This window comes from Schistocerca cancellata, chromosome 8 (genome assembly GCF_023864275.1).
Source record: "Schistocerca cancellata isolate TAMUIC-IGC-003103 chromosome 8, iqSchCanc2.1, whole genome shotgun sequence".
Taxonomy (NCBI): domain Eukaryota; kingdom Metazoa; phylum Arthropoda; class Insecta; order Orthoptera; family Acrididae; genus Schistocerca; species Schistocerca cancellata.
In genome coordinates, this window is record NC_064633.1 from 269,042,153 (window position 1) to 269,054,506 (window position 12,354).

General features: G+C 44.8%; 1 protein-coding gene across 1 annotated transcript in view; it reads left to right on the forward strand.

The window, feature by feature from the left end:
- LOC126095508 (uncharacterized) overlaps nucleotides 1-12,354 on the forward strand; it is a 346,398-nt gene that overhangs the window by 232,226 nt on the left and 101,818 nt on the right. Inside the window, exon 6 of the mRNA XM_049910294.1 lies at nucleotides 2,136-2,228. Coding sequence (XP_049766251.1) covers nucleotides 2,136-2,228 — 93 coding nt within the window. The remainder of the gene's footprint in view (nucleotides 1-2,135; nucleotides 2,229-12,354) is intronic.

Below are 12,354 nucleotides of genomic sequence, written 5' to 3' on the forward strand. Positions count from 1 at the left end.
CAAATGCTAACACCACGACATCTGCAACTTTGACTGAAATGGATATGTGACCATCATCTCTGGACGTTGGCTCAGTGGCAGAACATTGCATAATCAGATGAATCCCAATACCCCCTTTATCATGCCGATGGGAGGTCGCGAATCCGTCGTCTTGCAGGGGAACAGCTCCTTGACACCCGTACTGCGGGGCAGAGACAAGCGGGCGGTGGCTCCACTATGCTCTGGGGAACATTCATGATAGAAACCAGACAAGGACAGTACTTCGACTAATGGCAAGTACCGGTTCGGAAAATGCGCCAATGATGAGTGATATCAGTCGAAATCGATTTGCAACGAGATAAATAAATTATGTTTCCGCGACTGGTTGCTACATTCTTTATAATTTTATAATTCACGCGGGCATCCGTGGGCCCGGCAGAGCTCGTGCATGACACCATGATGGCCGAGGAGTATCGTACACCCGGTTGCAAACCATGTACACCCCTTCATGACGGTCATGTTTCCCTACTGCAGTGGCATTTTTCAACAAGATAATGCGCCATATCACAAGGCCAGGAGTGTGATGGACTGGTTCGAAGAACGCAGTGGCGAGTTCCGATTGATGTGATGCTCCTCCCCCGCCCCTCTCTCATCTCACCAGATCTGAACCCGATCGAACACATCTGGGATTCCCCGGAATTTACGGAATTAGATGACTTGTGGGGGCAGATGTGGTGCCAACTCCCTCCAGCGGCCTCATTGCTTTCTTGCCACGACGCGTCGCGACTATTATGCGTGCCAAAAGTGCACATGTCGCCTGTTAGGTAGGTGGTTATAACGTCCTGACTGATCAGTGTATGTTGATTTCGCCTGGTGATGTACATCCAGTGTAGTGTTGGCAGAAGAGCCAACACCGTGTTACTAGAGGAGGCCGAAATTCACGAGTTTCAGCTCACGCAGGCTGGCGTGAGGAGGGAAGGACTATACTGACGTGAGATCTGGAGCATGACAAGGAATTAGAATTCAGAAAGCGGACGTAGCTAGTTTGATACTTAACTTTAATCCATTAATGATGAACGTCGCTCTTGACGGTATATAAGTCACAATATTATCGGTTCAGAAGACATAGTAACTGAATATGGCGCCTTGCTAGGTCGTAGCAAATGACGTAGCTTAAGGCTCAGTGATCCAGCGCTAGCAAAGTCGGCTGTACAACTGGGGCGAGTGCTAGGGAGTCTCTCTAGACTAGACCTGCCGTGTGGCGGCGCTCGGTCTGCAATCACTGATAGTGGGGACACGCGGGTCCGACGTATACTAACGGACCGCGACCGATTTAAAGGCTACCACCTAGCAAGTGTGATGTCTGGCGATGACACCACATCCAGTATTTTCAAATATGGCGTTTCTTGTTTCGACAACTGCAGCTGTAAGTGAACGCTTTGATGTGGAATATTTCACTGTTCCGAATATCTGACTGAGCTTGAACCGATTTCCTGTGAACGCCTCCATACAGTAATTTCATTCCACATGAACATTCTGGCTTTTCCCGATTTAAGGTTATGCACACCTACGTTTTAGATCTACGATACTCTCTGAGGAAACATTTTGTTGGTAGTCAGTTGTGATGTGGGCAGAGTTTTCTTTAACGAAAATGTAAACATTGCAGCAGCGTGCGAAGAAGTGTTTCGATCCAGTTTCTTTCTGTCCATTGCCCTTTACGCCTTTCCTAAATGAAGCTCTTTACTGTGAGACCAGATGGTCTGGTAAATAGTGTTCACTGTTGCGTGCGATACCCAATAACTGGTTGTCGTCTCTAGAATACGACCTTCTCCTTCCGCCGGAAAATCACTGCATCATCGTGAGGTAGTGTCGCGATAGGCCATCGATAGATGAGATAAATAGGGTCGGCGACGTCGCGGGCCGTCTCCACCCCCGCACCCCCTCCTACCCCCTGCCCCCTCCACACCTGTGATCGATGCGGTGTACGTGCACGTGTAAGTGTGTGAGTGTACGTGGATGTACCGGCGTGTGCAGCGTTCCTGAAGCCGGCGGCGGAGCCGCTGGTGGGCGACACGTGGCTGCTGGCGGGGGCGGCGGCGGCGGCGGCGTGCCTGCTGCTGCTGTTCGCCGTGCTGCTCGCGCTCGGCATGGGCAAGCGCAAGCGCGGCAAGCGACGCGTCGTCAGCGACGCGCAGGCGCCCGCCGGCGGCGCAGACAACACGGCCTTCGTGGACTCGGAGGGCGCGCAGGTGAGTGCCGCCGACTCTTCCGCTCCGACCAACGCATCGGTCACTCACCAACGCACCGGTTACTCCTCCTCAGCACCTCGATAGGTACGTCAGTGTTCCTTTACCTCTTAACTTGGTATTTTCAGTGGCTGATTTCGCCTGTCGCGCCACGTGCCTCGTTCACTTATTAACACCTTTCACAAAAGGGATCTTCCCCAAGTGTACACTGAGGTGGCCGGCCGGGGTGGCCGAGCGGTTCTAGGCGCTACAGATTGGAACCGCGTGACCGCTACTGTCGCAGGTTCGAATCCTGCCTCGGGCATGGATGTGTGTGATGTCCTTAGGTTAGTTAGGTTTAAGTAGTTCTAAGTTCTAGGGGACTGATGACCTCAGAAGTTAAGTCCCAAAGTGCTCAGAGCCATTTGAACAACACTGAGGTGACAAAAGTCATGGGGTACCGATATGCACATATATAGATGGCAGTAGTATCGCGTACGCAAGATACAAACGGGCAGTGCATAGGCGGAGCCGTCAGTTGTCCTCGGGCGATACACGTGAAAAGGCTTCCGGCGTGATTACAGCCGCACAATCATAATTTGGTAATTGGTAATTTGTGGTAAGGCCTTATGGCACCAAACTGCTGATATCATCGGTCCCTAAGCTTACACACTACTTAATCTAACTTAAACTAACTTACGCTATGGACAACACACACACACACACACCCATGCCCGAAGGAGGACTCGAACCTCAGACGGAGGGGGCCGCACGGACCGTGACAAGGCGCCTTAGACCGCGCGGCTACGACGATAATTGATAGACTTTGTACGCGCAATGATAGGTGCAGCTAGACGCATGAGACATTCCATTTCGGAAATCGTTAAGGAATTCAATATTCCGAGATCCACAGTGCGAAGAGCGTGCCGAGAATTTCAGGAATTACCTCTCCCCACGGACAACACAGCGGCCGACGGCCTTCACTTAACTACCGAGAGCAGCGGCGTTTGCGTAGAGTTGTCAGTGCTAATAGACAAGAAGCACCGCGTGAAATTACTGCAGAAATCAGTGTGGGCCGTACGAAGAACGTATCCGTTAGAACAGTGTGGCGAAGTTTTTGCGTTAATAGGCTATGGCAGCAGACGACCGACGCGACTACCTTTGCTAACAGCACGGCATCGCCTGCAACGCCTCCCTTGGGCTCGTGACCATGTTACTTGGACTCTTGACGAGTGGAAAACTGTGGTGTGGTCAGATGAGTGCAGATTTCAGTTGCTAAGAACTGCTGGTAGCGTTCGAGTGTGGCTCAAGCCGCACGAAGCCATCGACCGAAGTTGTCCTCAAGGTACGGTGAAGCTGGTAATGATACTAAAATGTAAACTTTCATGGCCGGAAATATCATGTCCATTATAATTATCCGGGCTGTTATGCCGTGGTCGGTTGATGAATTCTGTGGTGATTCCCAGCTTTTCGTCTCCGACTGCGGGGGACATCTTCAAGGGGGTCCGTAGCTTGATGGAAGGTCCAAAACACACACTGGCTCGCTACTGACTGCCGCTAAATTCCGTGTCCGCGCGCCCCCGCGCCGCGGCGTGACGTCACGTGTTTTGAAAACGTCAGTGCAATTGGCCGCTGTCCGTCGCCGTCGATCGCCGTTGCCATCACCCAGTAGTGGACGAGTGGTACACATCTTCTTTAACACCGGCATCCATACACCGTTTAATTTGACGCCCTCCTCCTTTCGGTTGAAATTATTTGGGTGTTTAGCGATTTCGATTGCCTCCCTGTAGAGCCTTTCGTAATATCCACAATGCACTAACGAAGAACGGATATTCGTCCGCCGAAATAAAAAGTGCGTTGAGGCAGCCACGCAGAAATCATACTGACGTACAGGCTACTGCAAAATCTAAGGTTTTCCTGCCGTTTGTTAAAAATGTAACGGAAAGAATAGGGAGGATCTTGACGAAGCGGAATATTACCGTAATTTACAAGCCCACCAGGAAGATACAGGAATACCTCAGGCCTGCCAAGGACGCTCGTAAACCATTGGAAAAATCTGGAGTATATAGGATCCCATGCAGCTGTGGTGATGTTTATGTGGGTACCACAAAAAGAACTGTTTCTAAACGTTTGGAAGAGCACAAGGGAAATTGTAGAAGAGGAGAAACGGAACGATCAGCTGTTGCGGAGCATGCTTTCCAGCCAGGGAACCACAATATTCGTTTCGAGGAGACGCAAGTACTAGCGGCCACGAGCGGATAGTACGAAAGGCTCTACAGGGAGGCAATCGAAATCGCTAAACACCCAAATAATTTCAACCGAAAGGAGGAGGGCGTCAAATTAAACGGTATATGGATGCCGGTGTTAAAGAAGATGTGTACCACTCGTCCACTACTGGGTGATGGCAACGGCGATCGACGGCGACGGACAGCGGCCAATTGCACTGACGTTTTCAAAACACGTGACGTCACGCCGCGGCGCGGGGGCGCGCGGACACGGAATTTAGCGGCAGTCAGTAGCGAGCCAGTGTGTGTGTTGGACCTTCCATCAAGCTACGGACCCCCTTGAAGATGTCTCGCGCAGTCGGAGACGAAACGTTGGGAATCACCACAGAATTCATCAACCGACCACGGCATAACAGCCCGGATAATTATAATGGACGAAGCTGGTAATGGTTCCATGGCGTTGTGGGCTGCGTTTACTGGGAATGGAACGGGTCCAACTGAACCGATGATTGATTATAAATGGATATGTTCCGCTACTTGGAGACCATTTACAGCCATTCATGGACAGGAAGTTCCCCAACAACGATGGAATTTTTACCGATGACAATCCCCCTTGTCACCGGGCCATACTTGTTGGCGATTGGTTTGAAGAACTCTCTGGACATTTCGAGCGAATGATTTGGCCACCCAGATCGCCCGACGTGAACCGCATCGAAAATTTGTGTAACATAATCGAGAGGTCACTGCGTGCACGAAATTCTGCACCGTTAACAGTTTCCCAGTTATGGACGGCTATAGAGGCAGCATGGCTCAATATTTCTGCAGGGCGCTTTCAACGACTTGTTGAGTCCATGCCACGTCGAGTTGCTGCACTGCGCCGGGAAAAACGATGTCCGACACGATATTAGGAGGTATCCTACTACGTTTGTCACCTCAGTGTGAATAAACTACCGTGATGAAATTTAGCGGGTGTGTAGAGGGGGCAGAGTAATGCGATATGTGTTGTGTCGTTTGTGCCCAATTTCACTTTTAAAGGGTAAAACACACCCAGAAAAGAAGGTGGCATGTTAGGTTTACAGACAATATCTCGAAACGATGATACATAAAATTTGTTTTTTAAGGTCATTCCACTCCATGAACCGGTACAGCAAACGTTTTTCATGATTGCACGAAGAAACAGTCTCAGTTGCAAAACTATTTTCTTTGCAATAAAAATAACATTGCGGATGAGACTGTTTCTTTATACAAATGTTTTTCGTATAAAATATGATGTGTGATTAACGTTCTTATAAACTATACAATCAACTTTCGTAATAACTTGAAATTTTGTAAAATACTCCACCACAATTAATTAATTTTGAAAATATGAAAACTTTTGTTGCAACATATATGAAATAAACTTTCAAGTCACATAGATCCATACGTAATAAAGCAGGTTTCTGAAATACCATTTTTGGAAACTAAGCTGTACACAGGTGCACTTTCAACATACCTAATTAAAATATCTAAACATTCATTACTATTCTAATTAGTTATTTTACTTATATTTGCTATATGTTTTAAATTGTTTTTTAGTTTTACAATCATAGTTTTTTTGCTTACCGTTTGACAGACGTGTATTTTGTCAATTGAAGATTACACTTAGCTCATTATGATGATAGAAAATAATTGCCATAATGATAATGCTTAAGACATAACTTTTTTTTACATCATACGTATAAAATTAACGAAATTTCTCCACGTAATATACACGACAGAGAACAAAATATAAAACGAAATTGGCCAGGATTGCAACTTGTCACAGGTGATACTCTGAATATCCTGATTTGTATCAGACATATTTCAGTACGTTCGAAAACCTTGGCGAAAAAAAGGATTGATTATGTATTAGTGGTTACAGCTTGATTAATTGCCTCTCAAGCAGAACCTGACGGCACAATTATCCAACAAAACTATAACTGAAAATGTTCTCAAAAAATGCTTCCAACACCGAAAGCCGTATACGTCCCGTGGCTGTACCTGTGCCGTCGAGCTCTTTGAGATCACCAAATGAAAAAGTTACTTGTCCTCAGGTACGATGCTCTAAGCGATTTTTTTCATATCGACCACACCAAGAATCTAAAAATAACACAGATTTTTCTCCCTCACGGGCATGAAAACGTCTTTCACATATCTTTTGACCTCGCCAGACGCTCGTTTAATAAATTTCGATGCCATTATCAGGACATTTTTGCTTTAAAAAGAGATTCTCGAATTCCCGATCCTAACTCATGCTGAAATATGTCTGATACAAATCAGGATACTTACAGGAGCACCTGCGATCCTTCAGAATTTTGTTTTTGCTTATGATCTCCGTCGTGTGTATTATGTGAAGCAAATTCGTTCAAAAAATTACGTTTTAACCATTTCTTTACAGATTGGCATTATTGTAATGATTTTGTATCGTAATCATGAGTTACTAATTATTTTCAGTTAGCAAAGCAAATGTACGTGAAATGGTAAACTAAAAAACACTTAGAAGTTAAATTGGGCATAACAATAAAATACGTATTGCATTATTTTGCTCCCTCTACACACCAGTTAAGTTTCATGAAGGCCATCTACTTACACTTGGAACTGTTTCCTTATTAGCTGATTTTCGTTTATACTCCTCTGTCCTTACGTAGCGTATACGTTACATCTGACTTTTATTACCTTTTTCGAGCTTAGGAAATAAACTGACCTCTCAACTCCTGTAGCATACACTGACTGATCAGTAGCGTACGGACACGCCTGGGTAATGCGGAATTGACCGCTAGATGTCACCAGAGATAGAATGGCCAGCATAATGGACGCTGTAAGTACTGTGCTGTCAGCAAAGAAGCTGCGACAGCACAATGGATCGGTCAGGAGACGTTAATGGTTTCGAACGTGAACTAGTCATTGAATTTCACCTGAGTAACAAGTCCATCAGGAACATTTCAGCCCTTCTAAAGCTGCTCAAGTGAACTGCTGCTGATATGTCTGTGAAGTGGAATCGCGAAGGAACAATCACAGGTAAACCGCGACCAGGCAGACCTCATCTACTGACAAGACAGGAACTATCGAGCATTGCAGAGGGTGGTTGTAAAAAAATCACATGAAATGAACGGAAGGAATCACTCGCGAGTTCCAAAATGCTACTGGATGTACTCCGGCTGCAATTTAAAAAAAAAACAAAAAAAACAAAGTCGTCAATCTTCTGATTGGTTTGATGCCACGCGCGTGCCACTAATTCTCCTCCTCTGTCAATTTCTTCATCTCAGAGTAACATTTGCAACCTACGTCGTCAATTATTTGGTGGATGTATTCCAATTTCTGCCTTGCTCTATAGTTTTTACCATCTGCAGCTCCCTCTAAAACCATGGGAGTTGTTCCCTGATGTCCTAACAGCTGTCCCTTCTTCTTATCGGTTTTTTCCATATATTCCTTTCCTGTCCCGATGGTGCACAGACCCTCCTCATTCCTTACATTATCATCACATCTAAATGCTTCAATTCTCTTCTGTTCTCCACTACCATACAATGCTGTGCTCCAGACGTTTGTTTACATTCTATATCCAATGCTAAGCGACAGTTAAGATGGTGCAGACAGCGAGGCCACTGGACAGTGGATGATTCGAAACAAATGATTTGGAGTGATGAATCATGTTGTGGAATACCGATGGAAGGGTTTGGGTTTGGCGAATTCTTGAATAACGTTACCTGCCATCAAGTGTAGTGCCAACAATGATGCATGGAGGAGTTGGTGTTACGGTATGGAGGCGTTTTTCGTGATCAGGCCGCGGACCCCTTACTGCCATCAAGAAAACGCTTAATGCGGAAGGATATGAACACACTTTACTGCATTATGTACTGTTTACAGTAGAGGAATAGTTCGGATATGTTAATTGTCTGTACCAGCATGACGATACTCCCCGTCATAATGTAGTATCTATGAGGCAATGGTTTGTGGACACTACATTCCTGAAATGAACTGGCTGACCCGGAGTCCCCACTTGAACTCCTTGGAACACCTTTGGGGCGTGTCAGAACTTCTATTTCCCTCCAGATCCCGGCGTTTAACATTACCACCTTCTCTGGTTTCGAGTTTTGAGGAAGAATTGGTTGCCATTCCTCCACAGAAATTCACAAATATCGTTGAAAGTGTCCCCAGCAGAGTGCAAGTCATCATAAAGGCGAAGGGTGAACACGTCCGATATTATTGTCCAATATAGCTGTCTCGCCAGAGGCTTTGCCACAGTGGTAACACCGGTCACTGTCAGATCACCGAAGTTAAGTGCTGTCGGACTTGGCTAGCATTTGGATTGGTGACCGTCCGGGTCTGCCAAGCGCTGTTGGCAAGTGGATTGCACTCAGCTCTTGTGAGGCCAATTGAGGAGCTACTTGACTGAGAAGTAGCGGCTCTGATCACGAAAACTGGCAACGGCCGGCAGAGCGGGTGCTGACCACACGCCCATCCATAGTTTCATCCAGTGACGCTTATCGGCTGATGACAGACAGTCATCGGTACCGTTGGGTCTTTCGAGACCTGTTCTGACGGAGTATAGAGAGTATAATAGCTTTCTCGATACTTTTGATGAAACAGCGTACAATCTACACCATCCTCTTTCTGTGCATCATCTCTTTTTTATTGCATGTTCCAAGCCGGTGGTTCTATCTGCTTGAAAGAAGCTGTTTATCACAGTGTATTCGAGAAATAGGGATAATTTGTTTATTTTTTAGAAATTCTGAAATAGAAAGTGTTTAGCATATGCTGTTATATGCTAATATATCCTACACTATCGAGTAAATAATGTTTCTTCCATCTCAACAATACAAGGGCACGTAGGACTGGGTCTACATTCCGCAACGACATACATTTTGACATTCCACTGGCATTGCTTTCATAATTTTCAAGTGTTTACTACTGACTTTTCTGAGTACTGCGTATGTTTTACTTATTTTATAACACAAGTAGATTTACTGACAACATGTCCTAAAATTTTTGCGAATCACATCAACTTTTTAAATTTAGTATTTTAGCCGTATTTAGTCCTAGAACAGTGCATTTACCACCAATATAAGCTTCTCTTTGATGAATTCTAAGGTAGAGATTGAGGAGTTAAGAACCAAAACTGAATTAGTTTAGGATCGAATATTATGTATTAATAAAGAGAATGAAATTTTATTTTCGCATAGTTACATGTTTTCTGCGTGAAATGTTTTAAGACATGGAGCTGCACGGAGAGACTGATCAATAATTCCAAGATGCGTCTTTGGCTACATATCCTCTGCTCTGAGGCGTGAAACGTCCAAGAAATGGCGAAAAATCTCCTGATAACACTTTTTCTGTCTGCTTCTGCCCATTCGATGGCTTTGAAAGTAAGTATCGCTCCTATGCATGTCTCCGTATTCTTGTCGGCATCCACGACGACACTTGGCTTTTGCGCAGCGCCAGTCTTTTATCTTAAAATGTCTCGTCATGGAACGTGCTGACCTTACGATGTCTCTCTTGTCGTTCCACTTCATCAACATCTGCTTCTTTCAGGACGCCTTTACATATTCGTCCTCCTTCAGGTTTTTTTTAATGAAGTCAGGGACATACTTTCTGTTATGCAGCGTTGTGCCGAGACGTCAGTATTCTTACTCTTTAGCTTGTCAAGCAAATGTGGATTAGTGTTCCATTTAGCGAGTTCTGTAAAATAACCCTTTCTGAGCAAATAATGAGCCAGCTCCAAAACAATTCGAGAACTTATTTGCTCTACAGGATAGACTACCATAATTTTTGTTCTTAGCAATATAAACATAAAAAACCTTACAACTGACCAAGAATAAATTATCTTGACTGATAAGAGGTACCAACTAATAGACGGAGCGTCACTATCATTATAACACCTGCCGGCCTCAAAATCGTCATTCCCATTGGCGCACGGATATAACCTTCAAAGTCACTGTGAACGAGCAGGCCATGGACGGATACATTCATCGTGCCCATTTAAAGGTTGAAAATTGCGACAGACATGCAGCATTCGGCGAGCACAATATGCATGCTTGCCGAATGCTGAAAAGAAGACGTGCTCGTTTTGAACCAGGTATGCGCACGTTGCCGTGCATCAAGTCAGTCTGGGAACAACATATAATCGCCGTTCCGTAGCTCTACGGAAAGCAAAGGCATTCATTCGTAACTGGTAATTAGCGCAGCTGCTTTTGTAAGACCGCCATGTGACAGTATGTTATGAAAAAAGAAGAAAACGAGTAGAAGATAGTGGATGGTGTTCCTTATTTAAGCCGAAAAACATAAATATTAACTGGTTAAAAGTAAATTTCTGTTAACAACGTCTGTTTTAAAAACTTAAATTCCTTGTTTAATTTACTTTTTATGCAAGTTTGAGAGTTCTGATCAAATTTACTATCGTTACAGTTGTTGTTGTAGGTACAGCGGTATAGCATTATTCAGAGACTTGCTGTGAGAAAGATCTGGAAGATCTATAAAGTGCTGTAGAATGCTTCAGGAAAATTTTAATTAGGCTAACAATAACTAACAGTACAAGGATAATAATTCTTTTCTCTTTTATTTCAGAGCAATAGCTCGATCACAATAAATGCTTTTTAACATTTTTGGGATCTGCTTATATTAAGTAATCACACGGAGGTACGGCGAACGCTCTTCTTTCTTCAAATCATATCGGAGTGAAATAGAACAGAGAGCACTTTCCTTCATGCGCTGTACAGTGCCTTGCACAGACTTTATCCATGACTTCGCCCCTGTACATGTACGACATATATACTGCATCCCTACCTTTGTCCACCTCCTTCTCCGCCTTCTTTTCTTCCATCTCCTTCTTCCTCTCTCCATCCATCTCCTCCTCATGCTATCTCTGTCCATCTCCACCTTGTCTATACTCAGCCATGACCATCTACACACATACGTTACGATGCAACCCACACAACAAACCAGTTACGCAGGGCAACCTAGATATCAAACATTACTAATCATTTTAACCCCCCACCGCCATCCCACCACTATGGGAGCTAGGTCGTTCCTCCATTCACGTGACTTCTTTCGAAACAATTCGTTGTATGTTTACCACATTTGGTTAAAATTGATCCAGTGGTTTAGAAGATGTGGAACATAAATTTGTACATACATACACTACATACACATTTATTTATCTGTCTATTGTGTATACGAGGGTTGAATGAAAAATAATGCCTCCACCTTCGTTAATTGGCTTTGGATGGGAATATTTTAATAAGTCAAATGCAGAAATAATCCTTAGAATGTCATCTTTAATTACCAATATTCTCTTTTCCACATAATTACCAGGCAATTGGATACATTACTGGCAACTATGAACAAGTTTCCTGAAGCCATCACGGAAGAAGTCACCATTTCGCACTTCCGCAACCACAGTCTCACAGTTCTCTCAACGTCTTCATCAGAAGCATAATGATGTCCCCGTAGATCGTCTTTCACTATCGGGAACACATGGAAGTCAGAGGGTGCTAAATCTGGAAGCCGTACGGTGGTGAGATTCAGTCTCTGAAGTTCTGCTGTAGTGGCAAGAGAAGTGTGTGGTTTGGCATTGTCATGCTGCAGGAAAACATTTCCCTTTTCCTTTCAGACCCTTGATAGCCGTCGTTTCAGAGTTTGCAGCGCTATGATGTAACGCTCTGAATTTATTGTTGTTCCACAAACAAGGAAATCAACATGGATAACATTTGCGTCCCAGAACACTGTGGCTATGATTTTTCCAGCTGAGGGCTGCGTCTTGAAGTTCTTTTTCTGGGGCGAGTCTTTGTATCGATGTTGCACTGGACGTTTCGTCTCCGGATCGTAATGGTGTACTCGCGTTTCATCTCCTGTCACAACTGAATGGAGAAAGGCGCCATCTTCATTTGCGTATCGCGAGAGGAGTTCTTGGC